This window comes from Coregonus clupeaformis, chromosome 11 (genome assembly GCF_020615455.1).
Source record: "Coregonus clupeaformis isolate EN_2021a chromosome 11, ASM2061545v1, whole genome shotgun sequence".
Classification (NCBI taxonomy): Eukaryota; Metazoa; Chordata; class Actinopteri; order Salmoniformes; family Salmonidae; genus Coregonus; species Coregonus clupeaformis.
This window is the reverse complement of record NC_059202.1, coordinates 20436473-20463185: the sequence shown is the minus strand read 5'-3', so window position 1 is coordinate 20463185 and position 26713 is coordinate 20436473. Positions and strand designations below refer to the sequence as shown.

Genomic DNA, 26713 nt, shown 5'->3' with positions numbered 1-26713 from the left:
GAATTTATTTGCAAATTATGGTGGAAAATAAGTATTTGGTCACCTACAAACAAGCAAGATTTCTGGCTTCACAGACCTGTAACTTCTTCTTTAAGAGGCTCCTCTGTCCTCCACTCGTTACCTGTTTTAATGGCACCTGTTTGAACTTGTTATCAGTATAAAAAGACACCTGTCCACAACCTCAAACAGTCACACTCCAAACACCACTATGGCCAAGACCAAAGAGCTGTCAAAGGACACCAGAAACAAAATTGTAGACCTGCACCAGGCTGGGAAGACTGCATCTGCAATAGGTAAGCAGCTTGGTTTGAAGAAATCAACTGTGGGAGCAATTATTTGGAAATAGAAGACATACAAGACCACTGATAATCTCCCTCGATCTGGGGCTCCACGCAAGATCTCACCCCGTGGGGTCAAAATGATCACAAGAACGGTGAGCAAAAATCCCAGAACCACACGGGGGGACCTAGTGAATGACCTGCAGAGAGCTGGGACCAAAGTAACAAAGCCTACCATCAGTAACACACTACGCCGCCAGGGACTCAAATCCTGCAGTGCCAGACGTGTCCCCCTGCTTAAGCCAGTACATGTCCAGGCCCGTCTGAAGTTTGCTAGAGTGCATTTGGATGATCCAGAAGAGGATTGGGAGAATGTCATATGGTCAGATGAAACCAAAATAGAACTTTTGGTAAAAACTCAACTTGTCGTGTTTGGAGGACAAAGAATGCTGAGTTGCATCCAAAGAACACCATACCTACTGTGAAGCATGGGGGTGGAAACATCATGCTTTGGGGCTGTTTTTCTGCAAAGGGACCAGGACGACTGATCCGTGTAAAGGAAAGAATGAATGGGGCCATGTATCGTGAGATTTTGAGTGAAAACCTCCTTCCATCAGCAAGGGCATTGAAGATGAAACGTGGCTGGGTCTTTCAGCATGACAATGATCCCAAACACACCGTCCGGGCAACGAAGGAATGGCTTCGTAAGAAGCATTTCAAGGTCCTGGAGTGGCCTAGCCAGTCTCCAGATCTCAACCCCATAGAAAATCTTTGGAGGGAGTTGAAAGTCCGTGTTGCCCAGCGACAGCCCCAAAACATCACTGCTCTAGGGGAGATCTGCATGGAGGAATGGGCCAAAATACCAGCAACAGTGAGTGAAAACCTTGTGAAGACTTACAGAAAACGTTTGACCTGTGTCATTGCCAACAAAGGGTATATAACAAAGTATTGAGAAACTTTTGTTATTGACCAAATACTTATTTTCCACAATAATTTGCAAATAAATTCATAAAAAATCCTACAATGTGATTTTCTGGATTTTTTTCCCTCATTTTGTCTGTCACAGTTGACGTGTACCTATGATGACAATTACAGGCCTCTCTCATCTTTTTAAGTGGGAGAACTTGCACAATTGGTGGCTGACTAAATACTTTTTTTCCCCACTGTATATATTTTTTAATACATGTTTCCTGATCTTTCTTATCGCTCAGATACAGGATAGACGGTTCAGAACCAACTTTCTTTAAAAAAAATTTTGGGGGGGGGATCTGTTGTTCCACGTAGTGAATATGTTATTCAATGAGTTTGTATGGGCTAATAGCCGTAAGGACTATCTGTTGTTCCATGTAGTGAATATGTTATTCAATGCGTTTGTATGGGCTAATAGCAGTAAGGACTATCTGTTGTTCCACGTAGTGAATCTGTTATTCAATAAATAAAATGTTTCTTCAAATATGTATTTTTTTTTTTACTTTGAGGGGTCTTCAAATCCCAACCCCCCCCCCCGGCTTAGATTCTTATGGGTGAAACCCAAGGGAAAGTCACGATTCACACTGCTTGTGTTCAGTCAGTGCCTCGCTAATTCCCTCATTTTTGTCCAGCTGAATCTGGCAACCTTTCACGCCTTCAGAGGAAGCCATTCATTCTTTCCCTCTTCCTACAGTCAGGCTGAACTTTGGGACATGGCACAATAATCTGACTTTTGACTGTGAGAAACACTTCTAATAAATCCATTTTGTCCTTAATTAACATTCTTGTTCGTGAAGGCCAGCGAGCTTGAGTCATAGACAATATCATAGTAGGATTATGAGCTCTACATCTATGGAGTTTTCTACTGGGAGGAGATGAGCATAGCAGTAGTCACTATCAGAACATTTCCTGGTCCACATTCACTTTCTAAATGACCTCTAAGGAGCAAGAGAAGAAGAAAAAATCAATTGAAGAAAAAAACAAGAAAAAAAAACAATAGAGAAGAAGAAAAAAACAATAGAGAAGAAGAAAAAAACAATAGGCCCTGGAGAAAAGACTATTCTCTCGGGGAGGCAGACAGCTGAGGGCAGGAACAGTGTGAGATGAAAGAATCAGAAAGGAAGAGGGGAAGGAGGAAGGGACGGGAGTGGGACGAAAGTAGAGAGAAACAAAATGAGTTTGTGTGTTTATGTGTAAGAGAAAGAGGGGGCGGGACAAAGAAAACGAAGGAGCGAGAGAACAGGCAGTAGCCATTTTAATCTCTCTGAGGCGGGAATGGGATGAGGTGGAACAATGGAGCACTGAGTGAAAAAGAACAATGGCAGCAGATAGAGTTTCAGACCTGGAGCAGAACAAGCCTCTTCACTCATTCATTCACTTACTGACATCCATCTCCACAACACCAGGCTTTTGATGTGAGTAGACAGGAGCAACGTAGATACAGGCCCAGAGCATAGACATTTCTTTCAAGACCAGACCCAATAGGACTGCGCAATAGCCGACCAGACTGCCACTGATGTAATACTTCAAACAGCGTCCTTTAAACCCGAGACCTTTCCGAGCGCTTTTATTTCCTTCACCAGCAGCCATGATTTCCTGTGTCTTGTTCTGATGATGGCGGTGCATTGAGTTGTGACAGTTGTGGGCGAGGTGGATGGAACAGGGACTTGTCCAAATAACATTATCATTATCTTAGGCGTGTTGATTGTGACGAAGCCGATAAACGTTTCATTTGTGGTGTCATGTGACGAACACTGCATCAAATATGAAAAATTACTGAAATCCATGTACTTTATCCCTTCAACTAATGGGGGGATAAGATGCCATGTCAAATCAAATCAAATTTTATTGGTCACATGCGCCGAATACAACAGGTGCAGACATTACAGTGAAATGCTTACTTACAGCCCTTAACCAACAGTGCATTTATTTTTAACAAAAAAAGTGTTGAGAAAAAAAAGAGCAGAAGTAAAATAAAATAACAGTAGGGAGGCTATATATACAGGGGGGTACCGTTGCAGAGTCAATGTGCGGGGGCACCGGCTAGTTGAGGTAGTTGAGGTAATATGTACAGTGGGGAAAAAAAGTATTTAGTCAGCCACCAATTGTGCAAGTTCTCCCACTTAAAAAGATGAGAGAGGCCTGTAATTTTCATCATAGGTACACATCAACTATGACAGACAAAATGAGAAAAGAAAATCCAGAAAATCACATTGTAGGATTTTTAATGAATTTATTTGCAAATTATGGTGGAAAATAAGTATTTGGTCAATAACAAAAGATTCTCAATACTTTGTTATATACCCTTTGTTGGCAATGACACAGGTCAAACGTTTTCTGTAAGTCTTCACAAGGTTTTCACACACTGTTGCTGGTATTTTGGCCCATTCCTCCATGCAGATCTCCTCTAGAGCAGTGATGTTTTGGGGCTGTCGCTGGGCAACACGGACTTTCAACTCCCTCCAAAGATTTTCTATGGGGTTGAGATCTGGAGACTAGCTAGGCCACTCCAGGACCTTGAAATGCTTCTTACGAAGCCACTCCTTCGTTGCCCGGGCGGTGTGTTTGGGATCATTGTCATGCTGAAAGACCCAGCCACGTTTCATCTTCAATGCCCTTGCTGATGGAAGGAGGTTTTCACTCAAAATCTCACGATACATGGCCCCATTCATTCTTTCCTTTACACGGATCAGTCGTCCTGGTCCCTTTGCAGAAAAACAGCCCCAAAGCATGATGTTTCCACCCCCATGCTTCACAGTAGGTATGGTGTTCTTTGGATGCAACTCAGCATTCTTTGTCCTCCAAACACGACGAGTTGAGTTTTTACCAAAAAGTTATATTTTGGTTTCATCTGACCATATGACATTCTCCCAATCCTCTTCTGGATCATCCAAATGCACTCTAGCAAACTTCAGACGGGCCTGGACATGTACTGGCTTAAGCAGGGGGACACGTCTGGCACTGCAGGATTTAAGTCCCTGGCGGCGTAGTGTGTTACTGATGGTAGGCTTCGTTACTTTGGTCCCAGCTCTCTGCAGGTCATTCACTAGGTCCCCCCGTGTGGTTCTGGGATTTTTGCTCACTGTTCTTGTGATCATTTTGACCCCACGGGGTGAGATCTTGCGTGGAGCCCCAGATCGAGGGAGATTATCAGTGGTCTTGTATGTCTTCCATTTCCTAATAATTGCTCCCACAGTTCATTTCTTCAAACCAAGCTGCTTACCTATTGCAGATTCAATCTTCCCAGCCTGGTGCAGGTCTACAATTTTGTTTCTGGTGTCCTTTGACAGCTCTTTGGTCTTGGCCATAGTGGAGTTTGGAGTGTGACTGTTTGAGGTTGTGGACAGGTGTCTTTTATACTGATAACAAGTTCAAACAGGTGCCATTAAAACAGGTAACGAGTGGAGGACAGAGGAGCCTCTTAAAGAAGAAGTTACAGGTCTGTGAGAGCCAGAAATCTTGCTTGTTTGTAGGTGACCAAATACTTATTTTCCACCATAATTTGCAAATAAATTCATAAAAAATCCTACAATGTGATTTTCTGGAATTTTTTTTCTCAATTTGTCTGTCATAGTTGACGTGTACCTATGATGAAAATTACAGGCCTCTCTCATCTTTTTAAGTGGGAGAACTTGCACAATTGGTGGCTGACTAAATACTTTTTTTCCCCACTGTACATGTGGGTAGAGTTAAAGTGACTATGCATAAATAATTAACAGAGTAGCAGCAGCGTAAAAAGGATGGGGTGGGGGGGCAGTGCAAATAGTCCGGGTAGCCATGATTAGCTGTTCAGGAGTCTTATGGCTTGGGGGTAGAAGCTGTTGAGAAGTCTTTTGGACCTAGACTTGGCACTCCGGTACCGCTTGCCGTGCGGTAGCAGAGAGAACAGTCTATGACTAGGGTGGCTGGAGTCTTTGACAATTTTGAGGGCCTTCCTCTGACACCGCCTGGTATAGAGGTCCTGGATGGCAGGAAGCTTGGCCCCAGTGATGTACTGGGCCGTACGCACTACCCTCTGTAGTGCCTTGCGGTCGGAGGCCAAGCAGTTGCCATACCAGGCGGTGATGCAACCAGTCAGGATGCTCTCGATGGTGCAGCTGTAGAATTTTTTGAGGATCTGAGGACCCATGCCAAATCTTTTCAGTCTCCTGAGGGGGAATAGGTGATGTGGACACCAAGGAACTTGAAGCTCTCAACCTGTTCCACTACAGCCCCGTCGATGAGAATGGGGGCGTGCTCAGTCCTCTTTTTTTTCCTGTAGTCCACAATCATCTCCTTTGTCTTGGTCACGTTGAGGGAGAGGTTGTTGTCCTGGCACCACACGGCCAGGTCTCTGACCTCCTCCCTATAGGCTGTCTCATCGTTGTCGGTGATCAGGCCTACCACTGTTGTGTCGTCAGCAAACTTAATGATGGTGTTGGAGTCGTGCCTGGCCATGCAGTCATGGGTGAACAGAGAGTACAGGAGGGGACTGAGCACGCACCCCTGAGGGGCCCCCGTGTTGAAGATCAGTGTGGCAGATGTGTTGTTACCTACCCTTACCACCTGGGGGCGGCCCGTCAGGAAGTCCAGGATCCAGTTACAGAGGGAGGTTGAGTGTCATTTCAATGTAGAGATAACTTACCACCGACGACGAGACTGCTTATAAAAGAGGTCAGTGACCTGGCAGTGTGTTGCCAGGACAACAACCTTTACCTCATCTTCACCAAGACAAAATGAGCTGATCGTGGACTACAGGAAACGGAGGGCAAAGCACATCGACAGGGCTGTAGTGGAGCGGGTCGAGAGCTTTAAAGTTCCTCTGTGTTCACGTCACTAAGGAATTAACATGGTCCACACACCAACACAGTGGTGAACGTGGCACGACCCCCTCAGGAGGCTGAAAAGATTTGGCATGGGCCCTCAGATCATAAAAAAGTTATACAGCTGCACAATTGACCGCATCTTGACTGGATGCATCACCGCTTGGTATGGCCACTGCTTGGCATCCGACCTCATGGCGCTACAGTGGGTAGCTTCCTGCAATCCAGGACCTCTATACCAGGCGGTGTCAGATGAAGGCCCTAAAAATTGTCAAAAATTGTTCAGCCACCCAAGTCAGAAAGTTCTCTCTGCTACCGCACAGCATGCGGTAACGATGCAAAGTCTGGAACCAACATTGTTTTACATAAATCTACCTGAAAATCTATGGCAAGACCTGAAAATGGTTGTCTAGCAACGATCAACAACCAATTTGACAGTTTGAAGAATTCTTAAAAGAATAAATGGGCAAATGTTGCACAATCCTGGTGTGAAAAGAGATTTACCCAGAAAGACTCACAGCTGTAATCACTGCCAAAAGGTGCTTCTACAATGTATTGATTCAGGGGTGTGAATACTTATGTAAATGAGACATTTATGTATTTCATTATCAATACATTTGCAAAAAAAATTTAAAAACAAAACATGTTCTCTCTTTGTCAATAGGCGATATCGTGTGTAAATGGGTGACAAATTACATTTTATCCATTTTGAATTCAGGCTGTAGCGCAACAAAATAAATCAAGGTGTATGCATATTTTTCTGAAGGCACTATATATGTACATATCTACTTCAATTACCTCGTACCCCTGCACATCGACTTGGTACTGGTACCCTGTGTATATAGCCAAGTTATTGTTACTCATTGTGTACTTATTCCTTAAGTTATTTTTTCTATATTTTTCTCTCTGCATTGTTGTGAAGGGCCTGTAAGTAAGCATTTCACTGTTAGTCTACACCTTCTGTTTACGAAGCGTGTGACAAATACAGTTTGATTTGACATGTCGAAGCAGCATAACACAATTCAAGGCTGTGTGTAAGTTTGTTATTAATTTCCATTTGCAGTTTACACCAGCCAGACTGGTCGAGTCAGCGCTGCAGGTACAGGTCTGTATTTATGGAGGAAGTAAACTGATCTAAGCCCGTAATCACCTCCCGTTACGATGTCCTCATTCCCCCCGGGTGTAGGGTTGATGGGATCTATTGGAGCGGCATTTATCGATCCAAGCTGTTTTCACTGAAATAAATTACTGGCCGCAGATCCATCAAAGCACCATTACGTGATGTTTAGCCAATACGCTCCACTGCACTCTATGGGGATATTAGGACGAGAGGTAATCTCAGGGAGGTTAGACATGGTTTTGTGCCGTGAGCATCGGTGGTCTAGTAGTCAACACCGGGATGAAAACGTTGTCAGAGAGAACAGATTAGCAGTGAAGAGTGGCACTCTCCCGAGTGGCGCAGTGGTCTAAGGCACTGCATCGCTGTGCCACTAGAGATCCTGGTTCGAATCCAGGCTCTGTCGTAGCCGGCCGCGACCGGGAGACCCATAGGGCGGCACACAATTGGCTCAGCGTCGTCCAGGGTAGGGGAGGGAATGACCGGCAGGGATGTAGCTCAATTGGTAGAGCATGGCGTTTGCAATGCCAGGGTTGTGGGTTCGATTCCCACGGGGGGCCAGTATAAAAAAAAATATATGTATGTACTCACTAACTGTAAGTCGCTCTGGATAAGAGCGTCTGCTAAATGACTAAAATGTAAAATGTAAATGTAAGAGACACAGGGGCTTACTCACTCTGCATTAGTCATGCTGTCTGAAATGCACAGAAACACCATGTGTCAGTAGTGTGGTAACATTGAGCTCCCGAGTGGCGCAGCGGTCTAAGGCACTGCATCTCGGTGCTTGAGGCGTCACTACAGACCTCCTGGTTCGATTCCAGGCTGTATCACAACCGGCCGTGATTGGGAGTCCCATAGGGCGGCGCACAATTGGTCCAGCGTCGGGTTTGGTCGGTGTAGGCCGTCATTGTAAATAAGAATTTGTTCTTAACTGACTTGCCTAAGGTAAAATAAATAAATACATTGGAGGGATAAAGGTTACACTGAGATGAATGCCTTTGTCCAAGGCGGAGTCAAATTTAGAGGAAATAGAAACACCTGAGTGGACACACACAGCGCTTGCAATGCTAGGGTTGTAGGTTCAATTCCCGCATGGGACACCTGTACTAAAACTGTATGCACGCACTAGATAAAAGCGACTGCTATAATGGCATTTTACTTACTTTACACACACACACACACACACACACACACACACACAGGGTTGACCGCCCTGCCTGTTAAGTGGGTATAAGGTGTGTGGTAACAGAAGGTGTGACAGAGCTTTGCCTCAGTGGAGTTTGGCCTTGAGGCTGTGACAGAGCATCTGCTCCACTCTACGACTAGTGCTAATGCTAAGGCAGTACACTAGCTCCTACTACACCGGTACTGAACATCTTAACAATGTTACCCTAGCCATGCCCCAGCTTTCGCTGTTTTAGGGGATATAGGTAAATAAACACAGTATCAGTTACAGCGAGGGCAGTGTTTTTGTTTAGGGAGAGACTGTAGGCTTATCTTGGACTGTAGGCTAATTGAGAGTGTATCACTGGATTCTTCGCGAAGAAATTACTTCTCCTTTAGTCAAATAGAGCTGATGGGATAAGGGTCTTTGACGGCAGAGTTCAAATGTATTTACATTTACATTTGAGTAATTTAGCAGGCAATCTTATCCAGAGCGACTTACAGTTAGTGCATTCATATTAAGATAGCTAGGTGGGACAACCACATATCACAGATCACAGTAAGTACATTTGTCCTCAATAAAGTAGCTATCAGCAAAGTCAGTGCTAGTAGGGAAAACATATATGCCAGTGTCAGTTCACGAAAGGCAAGGGTGTTCATTTTAGATTTCCCTCCTGCAGTTTCACCTCTACTGTTAACTCAACTGGTGAGACTGTCTTCTGAGTGAGGGCTCCAAAAGTATTTAGCTGATCGTTCAATTTACCCAAGAGCGAAATTCCATCTACACTGAATGGCCTCAAATAGTGAGCAGTATCCAGCTGCAGATTATGCGCGCTGACGCCACGAACGTCAAATTGTATGTGCGCGCGCAACCAGTAGACGTTTGTTGGCCTCGTGTATCACGCGAGTCAGTAGCTCTGTTCCAGGGTGGTACGCACATACCAGATGACGCACTAAGTCTCTGGTCCAGGGCGTTATGTCAACCACTGTTGCTTGAGCAGCTAGCTAGCACAAACTAGCTAGCACAAACTATCTCTAGCACTAGCTAGCACACACTAGCTAGTACCCATCTTCTAATTCTAAGTGTAATTTCACCACCCATGCTGTTGGTGGCGGTAACACACCATCCTCTCTGGCACCATTCGGCATCCTGTCTGAGCTCGTATGTCTCACAGCATCTGCTGCAGCCAGACCCTATTGCAAATAGTTGAAATCCATTCTGTTATACAGCACGTTCAAGACATAACCATAGTGAGATCCCCCACCTTCCGTCTCATAAGACAGAGATGTTTTAGAGATGCTAAGATATGTTTGAGTTGCATCACTACCCTCTTCATACAGCTTTGATAAGCGTTTTAACCTTCCAAACCGGAGTCCAATAACTTTGAACTTTGACCCTCCTTCTCCCTCCCAGACCTATCCGGTCAGTGATGACCCTCCTTCCCCCCTCCCAGACCTATCCAGTCAGTGATGATAACTTACTTGGAGGCCAGGTCTTCCACAGTTGGCGCGTTGCCCTCTGAGTCGCTGTGCGCCCCTTCGTCCTCCTCGTCCCCCACCTTCCTGAGGAAGAGGGAAAGAGAGGGGGGGAGAAGGAGAGAACAGAGTGTCACAGCGGTGACCTTCTATGCAGCGGCTATGGCAGATTGGGTTACATGCTCGTTTAGACCCCCCCTGTTTTATGCAGACTGGGCAGAAACTCATCCACACACACTCACACTGAACCTGCACTGCAAGAATTGAGGTGCCCTGTGAGAACAGGCCAATCTGCTATCAGAATTGTATTTAAATCTGAGGTGAACATATTATCTAAAAACATTATCAACCCAGACTAGTCTCTATTCTACCTCACATTAGTCACATTTACCCAGGGGGTCAAAGGACTGTTCACACACATTCTAAAGTGGGATAACACCAAACTTACCAGAGCAGAGTTTCTTCTCAGGCAAAGTCAATCACAAAGCTCTGTTGTCACCTAATTTGAATATTAAACTCCAGAAAAGTAAGTTGTTTTTTTGGTTGGCCCAGGGCTAGGAATATGTAGTGTGAAAAGCCCAAATGTAATTTTCACATGTAATAGGCCTAACTAATTGAATCAATTCATGAATTAGTCCATAATGAGGTATTTGTAACAAAAGTCCAAAACACTTACTGGAAATACTGGATAACATTGAATATGGGAAGCCATTTTGACATTCGCTGGCTAACTATGTCCTTACCGGTTCATGAGAATGAATTGTGTCACGCTTTACACAATGAATGGGGCAACTCACCTGTTGTAGGGCGTGCTGGGCTCGTCGATCTTCATCAACCCGTAGTCCTTGTCTGCCGGGTGGTACGTTGCCAGGATGTTCATTTCGTCCCATTTCTGTGACTTCTTCCTGAAAGAATGGTTCCAGAGAGGAGAGCTCAGGGTGGTATTCAAGCCAACCAGATATTACCCTAGAGACCTGGCAGATTTAATCTAGGACTACTGTGCCCCAGTTTTCACTCCCGTAGTGTATTTCGGGAACACAAACAAGGCTGCAATTAAATCAAAAGGGTCTTATTATGTACAATTAAATGATTCATTATTCGGAAAATGACGGTGGCCTCGTACAGAGGTGGGTCACTTCACCTTCAGCGTGATGCTGAGGATGATTGAGTGAGTGAGCTGGTGGGTGGATAGAGGTGCTTATCCTTCACAAATGTGCCTTCCCCGGGTACAAATTGTAGGCTCTCTCTGGGCTTCTGGCTGGAGTTGGCGCCTTCAATAACACCGCTGTCTGGACTTGGAGACAGTGCCAAATACAGCCGTTAAACTATCTCTACTGGCACACCCCGCTCTCCCTTTGTCAAAGCAGCCAGCCTGCCGGACGTGTTTATGGGGGGAGAGGACTGCCATCATGGGACAGAGAGGCAGGGGGGAGAGGGTGATAAATCTGCTCCCTGCTGCAGTAATCCTGCAGAGCCTTCGCTAGCTGCTAACTCACACACACACACACACACACACACACACCTCTTCCCCCTCACACACACACAAACACTACACACACAGAGGTGCTCAATAAGTCAGGCACACAGCAGGCAGTTTGACTGTGTCGATGGCACTGGGCTAAATCAAATGGGAGACGTGCCCTGTCCTGCTGTGCCTCACACTAAAATGGCACATCATCGGATGAGGCACATATCCATACTACTCAGTCAGACTTGCTGAGGTAGCCCGGCTCTTAAGCACTGTTTCATAACATATATAACCCATGGTATGCATGTAAGAAACCAATGCAAACTAGTGAAGACAAAACATAAAATGTTGTTATCATTACATGACAGATTGTCAGAGACATACAGTGAGTTCCAAAAGTATTGGGACAGGGACACATTTTTGTTGTTGTTTTGGCACTGTGCTCCAGCAGTTTGGATTTGAAATGATACAATGACTATGGAGGTTAAAGTGCAGTATTTTCATCCATATCGGGAGAACCGTTTAGAAATTACAGCACTTTTTGTACGTAGTCCCCCCCCCCATTGTAGGGGACCAAAGGTATTGGGACAAATTCACTTGTATGTGTATTAAAGTAGTCAAAAGTTAAGTATTTGGTCCCATATTCCTAGCACGCAATGATTACATAAAGCTTGTGACTCTACAATTTTGGTGTTTCCTCCGACACATTGGTGCGGCTGGCTTCGGCTTAAGCGAGCAGTGTATAAAAGAAGCAGAGCGGCTTGGCAGGGTCGTGTTTCAGAGGACGCAGCGATGGGACAAGACTAACTACCAATTGGATATCACGAAAAAGGGGTAAAAGTACAACAAGTATCTCACTCATCATTATTCACGATGAATTCAGGATTATCCGTAACCATGGAAGCATCCACATTAATGTAGAAGCGTTTAGAAACATTCTATTGTTATTTACAATACAAGTGACTCCAATATGACAAAATACATTATTTACCATTAACTTCTATTGGGCACAAAATCATCTGAAACACAACCAAAACAAACAGCAAATGCATCCAACCAGTTTGGAGTCACAAGCTTGATGTAATCATTGCGTGCTATGAATATGGGACCAAATACTAAACGTTCTGACTACTTTAAAACACACAAGTGAATTTGTCCCAATACTTTTGGTCCCCTAAAATAGAGGACTATGTACAAAAGGTGCTGTAATTTGTAAACGGTTCATCTGATAGGGATGAAAATACCCTCAAATTAAAGCTGACAATCTGCACTTTATCCTAATTTCAAATCCTAAGTGCTGGAGCACAGAGCCAAAACAACAAAAATGTGTCACTGTCCTAATACTTTTGGAGCTCACTGTATATGTGGAAATGACTAGTTTGCAGTTACTGCAGCACATCACCAACCCTACTTTGATGCAGCTACATTCACCAGACTTTGAACCCTACCTTGATGCCCAATTTCTAAATCATTTTAGCAAAGGCCAAGTCAGCGTGACTGCATCTGGGCCAGGGCAGATAGGGAGTCTTGTATGTATGTGCATGTGAGGAGTGTTGACAAGCCAGTAGTGGAGAGGAACCAGTAACGTTGCACTGCTCGAACTGTCTGTACGTCAGTCTGTGTATTTCTGTGTCTGTCTTTATCCGTCTGTATGTGTGAGGGGGGGACGGTTATACAACACATCCCAGGCACAGCCAGCCAGCCTGGCCTGATTTTCAGTAAACAGCAGACGTGCAAATCCACTCAAGACCTGACGCAGCCAGTCAGAACAAAACGTTTCTATAAAAAAAAACATAATGGAATGACGACAACCACCTCTTCGGGTAAAAACAGCACTCTTACGAGAACGGACTCGGGCAGGCGCTATTTGGCTCTCCAATTCAGTGTGTGTGCAGTGAGTGAGCATCTCTTGGAGGCGCCGACAGCTGTGTACATCCCTCTAAAAACACTCAGTAAGTGAAGTGATTTTTGGAGAGGAGTGCTACACTATCAGATAGCATATTCTAAGACAAGCAATGTGTTAAAGAGCTCTCTGGTCAATGCTTTCCAGCTGTGTTCCCGTCGTGTGGCTCAGCTGGTAGAGCATGGCGCTATCAACGCCAGGGTTGTGGGTTCGATTTCCACAGGGGGACCAATACGAAAATGTATGCGCTCCACTGCAAGTCGCTCTGGATAAGAGGTCCTGCTAAACAACTAAAATGTAAAAAAAATGTGTTGTTTGTAGAACCAGAGCACACCAAAGCCTAAATATATGGAGTAGTACAGACTTGGAGAGGCGGGGAAAGCCCAGATGAAATCAACTGATGTTGAGATAAATCTGGTTTTTAAATAAACATATTTTTTGGTTGAATCCAGCGGAGCCCAATGTCAAAGGACTGCAGTGCCCATTTGATCTACTGTACTGCAACAGTCTGTAGACTACTATACAGTTCACGTCAATGGTTTTTTCCCACTGTATGAAAAATCATGATAGTCGATGCATGTCCCTCAACCCATTCAGGAAACGGTCAGATGGGGCATCGAAGTCAGTGGAGGAGAGATAGAGTTTCATGGAACCATGCGTGTGACTCAGTTAAAAGTCATTGGCTTTAATGAATAATGAATGACTTGAGCTTGGGGTCTGAGCATCAATGTTGACTGATTAGTGAGTGCAATGAAATGGCCTACATTGAAATTGAGAAAATATGTTTGACTGTATTGGTCATGGGGCACCAATAGTCATGCCCTGTGACTCTTTCTAGAACTCTATGGCAGGAAGTTGTGATTGTTTGGACTCTGGACAGGTGCAGAGTGGACAAATGCTTTGTGACAGCAATAGGGATATTTGGAAAGCTGGCTCAGGATATCCCCTTGGTGCTGTATAATGAATTAAAAGCTCCAGCCCTTTCTGTCCCCTGCGGGAAACACAAGCGATGACAACACAGCCTAGCGGTTATGAGCGCTGGGCCAGTAACAGAAAGGATATTTTTGTGTTGGTAAAATTAATTATGCGAGAAATGGCAGTGGAAACTGCAAATATTGATGTAATAACCATCATATCGAAGTAAACTTTGATTATATGTTGTGTGGTACTCCCACTACAACTCGGGAAAGCATGCTGTTTATAAGGCGTTTTATCTGCAACAAGTCAATTTGATGGAAACACATCTCTGGTGGAAAAACGTGCATATTGTTTTTATGCAGGTTTCAGAATATTTGCATGAAAATCTGTTGCCAATTGGAGGAAAACCCTTGCTACAGATAGGAACTTTTGGAATGTCTTCAGGTACAAAGTACTGTTTTCCCAAACAATACATGACTTTGGGCTCCCGAGTGGCGCAGCGGTCTAAGGCACTGCATCTCAGTACTTGAGGCGTCACTACAGACCTCCTGGTTCGATTCCAGGCTGTATCACAACCGGCCGTGATTGGGAGTCCCATAGGGCGGCGCACAATTGGCCAGCGTCCGGGTTTGGCCTGTGTAGGCCGTCATTGTAAATAAGAATTTGTTCTTAACTGACTTGCCTAGTTAAATAAAGGTGAAATATATATATTTTTTTATAATAAAGAATGAGAAACTGCTGTGGCAATGATACAATTCCGATAGCTTTAGTTGATTCATTGTTCCGTCTGCACAGCTAACCTTGAGATGGGATAGCCAAATAGTGTTGAGGTTGAAGGTTAAAGTGCTTAATATGTGGCAAGTTTCTCCATAACAATAGCATGCAGTGTTATAATTTCACTGGCACATGTGTTCAATTAGCTTTATGAATGACAGTGTCTGGTCAAAAGTAAGGTCAAAACTAGACTTTTTAAACATCATTCATTGTAAATAGCCTCCTACACCTATGTACAGTTCTCTACTAAACTAAGTTAAATTGCACCATGAAAAAAAACGAAAGACTGCTGCGAGAACATGCCGCTGTCCTCCCTGATCAAATAGCAAAACAAGCTTGATATTTTGACGTCCCAGTTGAGCATTCCATTATTACCTGACGTTCTATGGTGACTTCATTATGTGAAAGCTTTAATATTAGAACTCACGTGACTGTTTTGAAATGTTGATGGACATTTTTAAGTGTGACAATATGCTTCAACAATAAATCTCTCTGCTCAGTAGTGCCGGGACGATACCAGCATTGCGATATTCGTTAGTATCGTGGAAAGGAAACAAAAACACGAAGCAGATTTAACTTTAGGAAAACAAAACCAAAATTATGTTGTCATCCAGAGTGACATTTATTTTCCAAGCTATGGCACACCATATTTTACATACAGCAGGTTTTCAAAGGACCAAATAGTTCGGTCTGCTTTGTGGTTTCATTTTTGCCAAGGAATTTTTTTTCGCAACACTAGTATCGTCTCGGTCCTACTGCTCATCCATCAAAGCTAAATCAGATTTTGACTGAAAGTAGTACACTAATACAGACAGAACAGATGGCTTAAGCTCAAATTTGGGAGAGAGCCTGAAAGGAGTCGTGAGGAGAAAATAAGCCATGTGTGGTTTTGGGAGTACGTCAGAGAGACAGGATAGAAAAACCCTAGCAGTTCCCTTGGTGTTGAAGGAGTGTGTGCATGCAGCTGCGTGTGCGTGTTCTTGTTCATTTTCTACAGACGTGGTCTGAATTGAAGGAGTAGGCTACAGCACGGCCAGCCGTGCGCCTCTCATCCCACTACATTTGGGGATTGGCTGCACAAAGAATCGTTCAGGAAACCTTTTTACCCATTTCCTACAGAGAGACTATTTTGGTATCAACACAGAACTGGCTTGACTCACTGCTGGGAATGGAATTCACTGATAAATGCCATCCTTGTATGGCTTATTTTCACATGGATGGGAAGTTATGAGTCTCATAGTAGGTTATATGAAGGCTAGCCACCTAACACCATAAATTGACTATATAAATCACATGCATTAATTATTGAAACTCGAACAACCTCCATCTCTATCCACTTGTGCATCTTCACACGGACCACCAGCTCTTTGTTAAAAAGACATCCTGTAATTGAGAAGACATCACTCTTGTTGCCATTAGCCAAGCCGTATTTCCTAGTGGTATCATTTGAGCAACTTAACCGCTCAAAATGATTAGCTCACTGACAGTTTAATGTCACATTGTAGCCAATATATCACCCATTTTGCATGGGACCGATGAGTGGAGACTTGGAGACGCAGCACTCCGAAACTGGAGCGCAGTGACTTTATCCTGAGACATCTGGTCTTGCCACTGCGGTGAAAGAGCCAAAGTGAATGAGATCAATGCATCAGAGGCACCTGACTTCAGGCATAAACTCACCACAGTTCTGACAACTGAGGCCATGGTGTAAATATAATGTGACAGCTTGGGATGTGGAGGTCAGTGCATTGACAGCAGTCGGGAAGATACTCTCACTGATGACACTCTAGGCACAAAGGGTGGAGTGTACTGTAGGCTCCCATCCAGCTTCCAAATTTACCCACGGTTTTAGAAACTAAACTGTATGGGACTGTCTGTGCCCACCACAAAATGATAATGAGCCTTTATCATTTACAGGTCTGAATCCTTCAGCTACTGCTGTACATTGTGTGTGATGGATAGTAGGAATGGGTAACTTGCTGGCTAACATACCTGATGCCAACATAAGATTTAAGAAATGTTAACTAATTACTAAAATAATCTCTGGATTTGAACATATCTGTAGAATAAATTAAAACAACTTCCAAATTGTTTGTTTGTTTTCGCTGGTAAAAATGGCTGTGCCAACTGCCTGTGGCTAGACTGTATGTCATTTTGTCCATAGCTAGCCAGTCAACCCATTCATCACCCACCATTAACAGCCAACTTCAGTGAGTTGGCTGACGACACAGACAGATTTACGCGGATAAACTATTAACTAGCCACCTTATCAGCTGACATTGACAAGCAGACATTTGTGACGTTGCTAACGTTAGCTAGGTAACGTAGCTAGCTAATGTTACCTTCTCGGGCAAACTAGCTAGCAAAATTGGCTTGCTAACATGAACTGGTAAGCTAACAGTCTAGTGAGAACAATATGAGGAAATTGGAAAGTAAGCCTGACAACCGACTTGCTAACGTTAGCTAGCTAGTTAGTTAGCGTTATGTACTAAGTTACCTGGCACATTGCTGACGACGTTACGTTAGCTAGTAAGTCCATAAAGTTTTTAGCCAGGGCAGCACCCAACGCCGAGTAAGCTAAGCTACCTAGACTGTCGGTGTCAACAAGAAACTAAGCTAGCTAACTGACTCTGTCTACTCACTGTTGGTCATCTTCCAGAAGTCCAGGTTCCACTTGTTCTGGAGTCTCTACTGGCACTTCTTCGGCTGGACCCACTTTGATGCCCGTCCCGCTGTTCTTGTTCTTCAGAATACCTTTTATCGGCCGGGGAGCTGCCATTTCCACAAGCGCTAGGTCACTCACCGGAGAGTGGTTGTCAATTTTCAGAACTAGCTGTCACGCGCTGCACCTTTATTTTGTACCCTTTGCTTTTATGATTCAAAAAGCAAAACCCGATAACGCTGCAACCGTTCCTGCACTCCAAACTCCCGGTTGTCTCATACACACGCTCGACTTCACAGCTGAAACTATTGGGCATGCCCCGGACACCGCATGCTGTTTTGTCTGTGCGGACGACTGGAGTTTAGGTGGCGACTAGCGGTAAAAAGCAGCAGTCGCCGACTGTCGTCACTAGTTACTACAGCCACAAAGTCATAAACCCCGCCCATTTCTACAATTCCTCTTCTTAAAATCAGATTTTAAACTATCCCTAATCCCTTAACCCTAACATTAACCACACTGCCAACCTTATGCCTAACCCTAACCTTAAATTAGGACCAAAAAGCTTTTGTTTTCATTAATTTTTACAATACAAACCATTTTGACTTTATGGCTGTGGTAACTAGTGACAACCGTCGCCGACACCCCCTTCTTTTTTATCATCCGGAGAATATAGAGTTGCTATAACAACGCTTATTGTGACACAGAGATGCGTCATACCCATACTCCAGTTTAATATATATATATATATATATATATATATATATAATGGTTGAGTAGAAATTGACTACTCTTCTAGTCTTTTTAAGAAACATTGGTGTGTTGAAAATGCCTTACCACTTGTATAATCTATCTGCATCAGTGGAGGCCGCTGAGGGGAGGACGGCTCATAATAATGTCTGGAACGGTGTAAATGGCATGTCATCTAACAGATAGAAACCATTTGTTTGATACCATTCCACTAACTCCGCTCCAGCCATTACCACGAGCCCGTCCCCTCCAATTAAGGTGCTGCCAACCTCCTGTGATTTGTCTACACTTCAAACAGACATACATGGTAGGGGGCCCACGTGAATAACTGGGGGGCCCTGCCTTGATTGGGTAACTGATTAATACACAAATTCTTATAAACTGCATAATAAATAAATGTGACTGGTCAATTGTGTGAGTCAGGGGCTGAGCCCAAGCCCGTAGGGGGCCCAAGAGGCAAAACAATGTAATTTTTTTTTATCCAACCACAGTGGCCCGCTCTCAATGTTCAAAATACACCAGAGAGCATAATTTTGCCACAGAGGATCAATAGTTTATACAAAATAACTGTGGATTAAGTTTTATCACAAGCGCATACAGGTATCTGTCAAAATTAAGTTAACACCAACATAAAGTGTCTTAAAAGAGCGTTGCGCCACCACGAGCTGCCAGAACAGCTTCAATGCACCTTGGCATAGATTCTACAAGTGGATTTGAACCGTGCCATGAAAATGCACCCCACACCATAACATATACTATACTTTGTATCCCTTGTTTAACAAAGTGTTTCCTTTATTTTGGCAGTTACTGGTATGCCTAAAGTTTGGCCAGAATGTGTGCCAAATATAGGCTACAGCTTGTTGCGATGTGGTCATACACATACTGTATAATCCATAGAAGGGTTTTGTAACCTCTTACCCTGGCAATTTGACTGTAAACTCATAGGTACGCTAGCAATGGATGCCAGTCCTGACTTGAATGGGAACTGCCATCTATGGATTATATTTATATGGTTGGTTGCGGCTGTCTGTTTACCTTTTGTAGATTTCAAAATACAAAATGTACAGTTTGGAAAGCAAATGCCTACTGCTGAAAAGAGAAGACTAATCTGTCTGTAGAACCAATAGAAACCATTTTTTCTCAACAACTCCCAATTTGTAGCTAACAGCAGCACTGTTTTTCAAAGTACTGTAGCTCATCTTGAGATAGGCTATCACTGTGAGTAGCCTATGGCTTAATTTTTTATATATATTTTTTTTTTAACAAGCCATGGGCTGTATGATTTCTTAATCCGGCCCTGGTCATCATGGAATGCTCTGCCACCAGAGGTTCCTCAGGCAAAAAGCAAGTTAAGCTTTAAAAAACAGATTTCTAAATATCTAATTTAACTGTACTGTATATAAGAATTTGAATATGAATGGTGTGCAAATAGTATTTTTGTTGTCTCTTGCTGTCTTTACTCTTATTTTATTTTGATTTTTAATTTAATGTAATATCTCATGTTGTTCTTGTCTATTACTGTTCTGTACTTTGTCATGTCATTGTATGTTTTATGAATGTATGCACTCACTAACTGTAAGTCGCTCTGGATAAGAGCGTCTGCTAAATGACTAAAAATGTGGACTCCAGGAAGAGTAGCTGCTGCACGTGCAGTAGTTCATGGGGATCCTAATAAACTAAACTAGACACCTAGCAATTTTATGAAGTTGGCTTTAGCTAGCCCAGATAGGTTCCCAATCTCCCAACCTCAAAACTAGCTACCAAGAAGCCATTTCAAGCTATCAATCAAGCACAAGTAGCTGGCTTGTCCAACTATATTCGCTGGCATGCCTGCTTACAAGGTTGGTAAACTTTAGAAAAGCAAGCAAACTAAATGTACTGAATAAGACACATTCCTTTCAGTTTTTAGCAGAGAAGCAGAGAAGAATATTTAGTTTCTTTAAAAAAATAACCACCAGTCAGGAGGATACAGAGAGCTTAAGAGGTCTGCTTAGATATGCATAGAATTAAGCATAGAATTAAGCGTAATGAATATGGCTCTAGATTTCAGAAAAAAAAGCTGTTTCAGGTGTTTGAAAACTGCTAAATTCTCCAATTTATGGACGGCGTACCCGTGTCCTACTACTCGCCACAAGACAGGATTCAAATTCTCCTACTTGCCCCACTGAGTTGAAGCAGGCAAAGTTCATGCATGATCCTGTCTTGAAGGTGATAGGCAAGGGAGAATTCAGCTCTAATTAATCATATTTCAAGAGAAAGAAAACATGACCATGCTAGATAAAAGGTGGGCTATCATATGCGCCTATTGGTCAAATGTAAGAATTCTGAATTTCTTGTCACATAGGCCTAGGCTATGTCCATAAAACTGACAACATAACTAAACACATGGGCCTACATACAGCCTGTTATAGGCTTGTGATTTGAGGTGATGCGTGGCTGTGATCCACAGGAGGCTGCTGAGGGGCTGAACGGCTCATAATAATGGACGAAATGGAGTAAATGGAATGTCACCAAACACATGGAAACCATGTGTTTGATGTATTGGATACCATTCCACAGATTCCGCTCCAGCCATTATCATGAGCCCGTCCTCCCCAATTAAGGTACAACCAACCTCCTGTGCTGTGATCAAGTTTCTATTGTCACCTGCACAAGTACAGTGAAATGCCTTCCTTGCTTGCTCTTTCCCAACAATGCAGTAATCAATATTTGTAGTACTATAAAAAATGTAATAAAGTCAACTAGAACAAATATATTTTGTCCAAAAAAAGTTAAGATTAATGCAAAAAGAATCAGAAAATAGCAAAGTTGGGTCAGAGCTCGCAAGATGGCAGCCATCTTAAAGTCTAATGCATAGAAAAATAACTTTGTTTCGCTTTGGACATTGTTTTTAAAGTGATACTCAATATTATAATAATAATATGGCATTTAGCAGACGCTTTTATCCAAAGCGACTTACAATCATGCGTGCATAAAATTTTTTGTGTATGTATACTCCAATGCTCTCATACCTTTGTTGTAGTGTCATAAAGTGTCACGGAATTCCCGTTTTATGACATGCATACATCTATCTCCTGAGTGGCGCAGTGGTCTAAGGCACTGCATCGCAGTGCTAACTGTGCCACTAGAGATCCTGGTTCGAATCCAGGCTCTGTCGCAGCCGGCCGCGACCGGGAGACTCATGGGCGGCGCACAATTGGCCCAGCGTCCTCCAGGGTAGGGGAGGGAATGGCCAGCAGGGATGTAGCTCAGTTGATAGAGCATGGTGTTTGCAACGCCAGGGTTATGGGTTCGATTCCCACGGGGGGCCAGTATAAAAAAAATATATATGTATTCACTAACTGTAAGTCGCTCTGGATAAGAGCGTCTGCTAAATGACGTAAATGTAATACAGTAGAAAAACCTTTACAGTGCCCATGAGTACGTCGTTTGTCCATTTTGAGACGCCGTAGCCAGTATACACTATCTCAGAATTAATCTAAGATAACTCCATAAATCTGTCATTAATTTTGACTTTTTTGCCAAGGAGATCTTAGTCGCGCATTTTTACATCTAACTAAGATGTTTGGTGCAGTATTTCTCAATGACATTTTTTTCATGAAAACGAGTCGTCGCTTCTTGAATGACAACAAATACTTTATTGAAGAATCCCTACTGTTGACCAATTACCAACGAAGGGGCGTACACTTCAGATCCGAACTTCGGCTTTCCTGCATAAAAAATGTTGTGTGCCCGAACACCCGAAGAAACCCTCACCGAAGTCCAAAACGAACAAAAACGTCCCAAAATGTCGCCATAATATATGCACAAACTCTTCCGAGCTGTTTCGGCTGGGACGCCTTTACCCTCTTTCAGAGACACAACTTTAGGACCCTTTATTACCCTGAAGAGATTAGAGGTACTGGGGGGGTTGGGCTTTCTATTGTTTACAGACACTCTGCTCCTGGAACGTTCCGCAACTCTGCCGATCAAGTCAGCTGACAGGGGTCTTCATCTCCGATGAGGTTCAACGGCGGTTGGAATCCAATAAATGTTGCATTACCGCCACCTACTAGACTGGAGCATTACTCCCTTATACTTTGCTTTAAAAAAAGAAAATAACTAATACCCTACTATCTAACAATACACTCACAAAAAAAATATATCCCATACCCCATTTAAATCTATTTAGTCCTACCTCAGGCCAACAGCCTGAAAGGATGGGAAACCACCACTTAACACACCTTGTAACTCTTCTGATGTGAAGTCTCACACACCCAAATACCTCTCTGCAGCTGCCACCACAACCTGTATTTTCTGCGACTTACGTTCCATCCCTGCATAAAATGCCAAAAATCCAATCTTACTGAAACATATATAACTTGTTGATGTATCCCTCTGTACTGGTACATCTCTACTACTCACACCATTTCTCTCAGGATCCCTCCCCCTTGACCCATCTTCCTCTACTTTCTTCACTGCCTCAGCACATGACAACTTCTGCACTAACCCTGGAAACCTCAACCTGCCTCTCTCGCACCGGACATTTCTGATCCCCAGCCCCATGGGCACCCCTACTATTACCACATACCACTACTTTCCCTAATGCTACACATTCCTTTGTCTCATGCCCTTCTGCACACTTCTCACACCTAGGAACCTCCCTCCTACCCACTGCTGCCACATGCCCATAAGCTTGACACCTGTGACAACGTAATGTATTCGGCACAAAAGCTCGTACAGAATAACTTATATATCCTAACATCACTTTGTCGGGCAAAGACTCAACATCAAAACTCAAAAGAACAGACAACGACTCTTCTGTTTCACCACTCACGCCACCCTGTCTGCGTCGCACCTAACGACGAGCATCACAAACACCGGGAATCTTCCCCTTCAGTTGGTCAGCTTTCACATTTACTGCTACCCCAGTAATCACTCCTTTCAATGACGCCCTATTCTTGAGAGCAAATCAATTAACTTATCTTGCCCCCATTCGTTTAACATGGAGCACCTGCTCCCTCTGACCAGCAGAAACACAAACAATTATCACTAGACCACTTCTGGTTACCCTCACCGATTCCACAGCACCCAACTCTGTTTTCACCCACCCTGAAACCACAAATGGATCAGCCAAAAGGCAAGGGTCCACTTTTCCCCAAAACTTCACTCCTACTGTCACAGACTCATCTTTATCCTGACCCTCAGTGCAAGCCTCAGGCTCCGAGAACTTCACCACACCTACCACCTCCGATACTGGGCCCTCATTCACTTCCATTTCTCCCCCTGTCTTCAACTCACTCTGTTTACACTTTCTACCATTCTTCTTTTAAAAACCATCTCCCTTTTTTCCACCATTTTTAACCGACTCAAGCTTACCCTCTTCCTCCCTCTCTCTCTTAGACCTCCTCTGCCTCTCTTTTTCCCTCCATTCCTCCTCCGTATTCCAAGTATATGTCTCCTTATGATAATACTGCACTTCTTCTGACATACATCTTGTTCTCGCCTTGTCAAGGGACGCCATTTAACTGGCTGTCATAATCTCCGTACAATCAGCACGAACCCCTCTGGATTACAGCCCATCCCATGGCGCATCCTCCCTATCCGTCAGCTGACAGGGGTCAGCCAATCACAGGCCTATCTGGTGGGGTAACAGACCCCATTCCTGCCTGTTCCTTTAGTTGAAGTTAGGGTTGCAGAGAAACAGGTTATAAGAACTCTGCACCACCTCAACTAATTTCTGGACCTTCCACATGGACAATCACCCACCCTGGACTTCCTAACCAAGTGTTAGTGAGTAACTGACACATGGACAATCATCCACCCTGGACTTTCTAACCAAGTGTTAGTGAGTAACTGACACTTGGACAATCACCCACCCTGGACTTTCTAACCAAGTGTTAGTGAGTAACTGACACATGGACAATCATCCACCCTGGACTTCCTAACCAAGTGTTAGTGAGTAACTGACATTAAAACCACTTATTCACTACCACTACTATCCTCTTCCTGTTTGCCGTGTGTGTGTATGTCTGTTTGGTTTATGTAAATAAAGTGTGAATTATATCCCTGTTTACATCTTCTAATCGTGGCGCTGGGACAGTTGTACCTATAATCTAAACCGACACCTCTTTCGGAGACCACCACACGATGGCGCTCTTTTTCACATAGGCTACTTTGAGGCAGACTTTACTATAAACTGTGAATAAAACTAGGGAGTTAATTGGGTTAAAAACGCATGTGTGTATTTTCTCTTAAAATGATATTGCCAGATGGAAGAAAATAATGAGGTAGGTCTAAACTGTAATGAGATATACAGCACCTTATAGAATGCTTCGGTGCATTTGGGGAACCCATGGGGGAACCCTGGTTTCTCATGAACATATTCAGTTGAAGTCGGAAGTTTACATACACTTAGATTGGAGTCATTAAAACTCGTTTTTCAACCACTCCACAAATTTATTGTTAACAAACTATAGTTTTGGCAAGTCGGTTAGGCCATCTACTTTGTGCACGACACAAGTAATTTTTCCAACAATTGTTTACAGACAGATTATTTCACTTATAATTCACTGTATCACAATTCCAGTGGGTCAGAAGTTTACATACACTAAGTTGACTTTGCCTTCAAACAGCTTGGAAAATTCCAGAAAATGATGTCATGGCTTTAGAAGCTTCTGATAGGCTAATTGACATCATGTGAGTCAATTGGAGGTGTACCTGTGGATGTATTTCAAGGCCTACCTTCAAACTCAGTGCCTCTTTGCTTGACATCATGGGAAAATCAAAAGAAATCAGCCAAGACCTCAGAAAAAAATGTGTAGACCTCCACAAGTCTGGTTCATCCTTCATTTCCAAATGCCTGAAGGTACCACGTTCATCTGTACAAACAATAGTACGCAAGTTTAAACACCATGGGACCACGCAGCCATCATACCGCTCAGGAAGGAGACGCGTTCTGTCTCCTAGAGATGAACGTACTTTGGTGTGAAAAGTGCAAATCAATCCAAGAACAACAGCAAAGGAACTTGTGAAGATGCTGGAGGAAACAGGTACAAAAGTATTTATATCCACAGTAAAACGAGTCCTATATCGACATAACCTGAAAGGCCGCTCAGCAAGGAAGTCCAGGACCCAGTTGCACAGGGCGGTTTTCAGACCCAGGGCCTCAAGCTTAATGATGAGCTTGTAGGGTACTATGGTGTTGAATGCTGAGCTATAGTCAATGAACAGCATTCTTACATAGGTATTCCTCTTGTCCAGATGGGATAGGGCAGTGTGCAGTGTGATGGCGATTGCATCGTCTGTGGATCTATTGGGGCGGTAAGCAAATTGAAGTGGGTCTAGGGTGACAGGTAAGGTAGAGCTTAAAAGGATGTCGTAATGCTGGTGAGTTACCGCCGCTCTGATATCCAATAGTTTTTCCCGGCTGTATGTAATGATACAAAACACTTTCTGAGCTAATAATGTAAAAAATGATGCATAAAAAAACAAAATACCGCAAAGTTTCCTAAAAGCTAGTCGTGAGGCCGCCATCTTCGTCGGCGCGATGAACTCTTACTCCAGAGCCCCAGTCTGAGGTCCTGAGCGCTCTGGAGTAGATTTTCATTACAGATCTCTCTGTACTTTGCTCCGTTCATCTTTCCCTCGATCCTGACTAGTCTCCCAGTCCCTGCCGCTGAAAAATTTCCCCACAGCATGATGCTGCCACCACCATGCTTCACCGTAGGGTTGGTGCCAGGTTTCCTCCAGAAGTGACGCTTGGTATTCAGGCCAAAGAGTTCAATCTTGGTTTCATCAGACCAGAGAATTTTGGTCTGAGAGTCTTTAGGTGCCTTTTGGCAAACTCCAAGTGGGCTGTCATGTTCCTTTTACTGAGGAGTGGCTTCCGTCTGACCAGTCTACCATAAAGGCCTGATTGGTGGAGTGCTGCAGAGATGGTTGTCCTTCTGGAAGGTTCTCCCGTCTCCACAGAGCAACTCTGGAGCTCTATTACCACTGCCAGATCACAACAAACTGTGAACAGCAACTGGAGATAAAAATTATGGTTAGGGACAAATCAACCACACGACCACTAGGTGTCATCGTATACCCATAGATATTGTTATAGTGTTCTTAACTGTGAAGTTGTTAATGTTCTTAGCTTTATCCTTTGAAAATAGACACTTAAAAATATTCTGGGGATGAGCATGCTCATTTAACTATATGTTGCAAGTAAAAGCCTTGGCGAGTTTATACAATTCCAAGTCTGGAAGGTTAAAATCCCCCTCAGACCTAGGAAGATGTAAAAATTGTCCTTTTTATTCTATGAGTTTTATTTGCCCATATAAAGTCTGTTATGACCTAGTATACTTTTTTTTTTTTTTTTAAGAATGCCTTCGGATGGGGTGATTGGTATAACAGAGAATAAATGTAACAACTTTGGGAGCCAAGAGGTTTATTCTACCTGTGAGATT

The 26713-nt window shown here is 43.5% G+C and overlaps 1 protein-coding gene across 1 annotated transcript in view; it reads right to left on the bottom strand.

Annotated features, from left to right (window-relative positions):
• The window catches only part of ppp1r2 (protein phosphatase 1, regulatory (inhibitor) subunit 2), a 28163-nt gene extending 10249 nt beyond the window's left edge, over positions 1-17914 (bottom strand). The window contains exons 1-3 of the mRNA XM_041889701.2: positions 17512-17914; positions 10604-10711; positions 9813-9893 (exon numbers count right to left, since the gene is read on the bottom strand). Of these exons, the coding sequence (XP_041745635.2) occupies positions 9813-9893; positions 10604-10711; positions 17512-17648 (326 nt within the window). The 5' untranslated portion in view covers positions 17649-17914. The remainder of the gene's footprint in view (positions 1-9812; positions 9894-10603; positions 10712-17511) is intronic.
• Positions 17915-26713: the final 8799 nt, after the last annotated feature.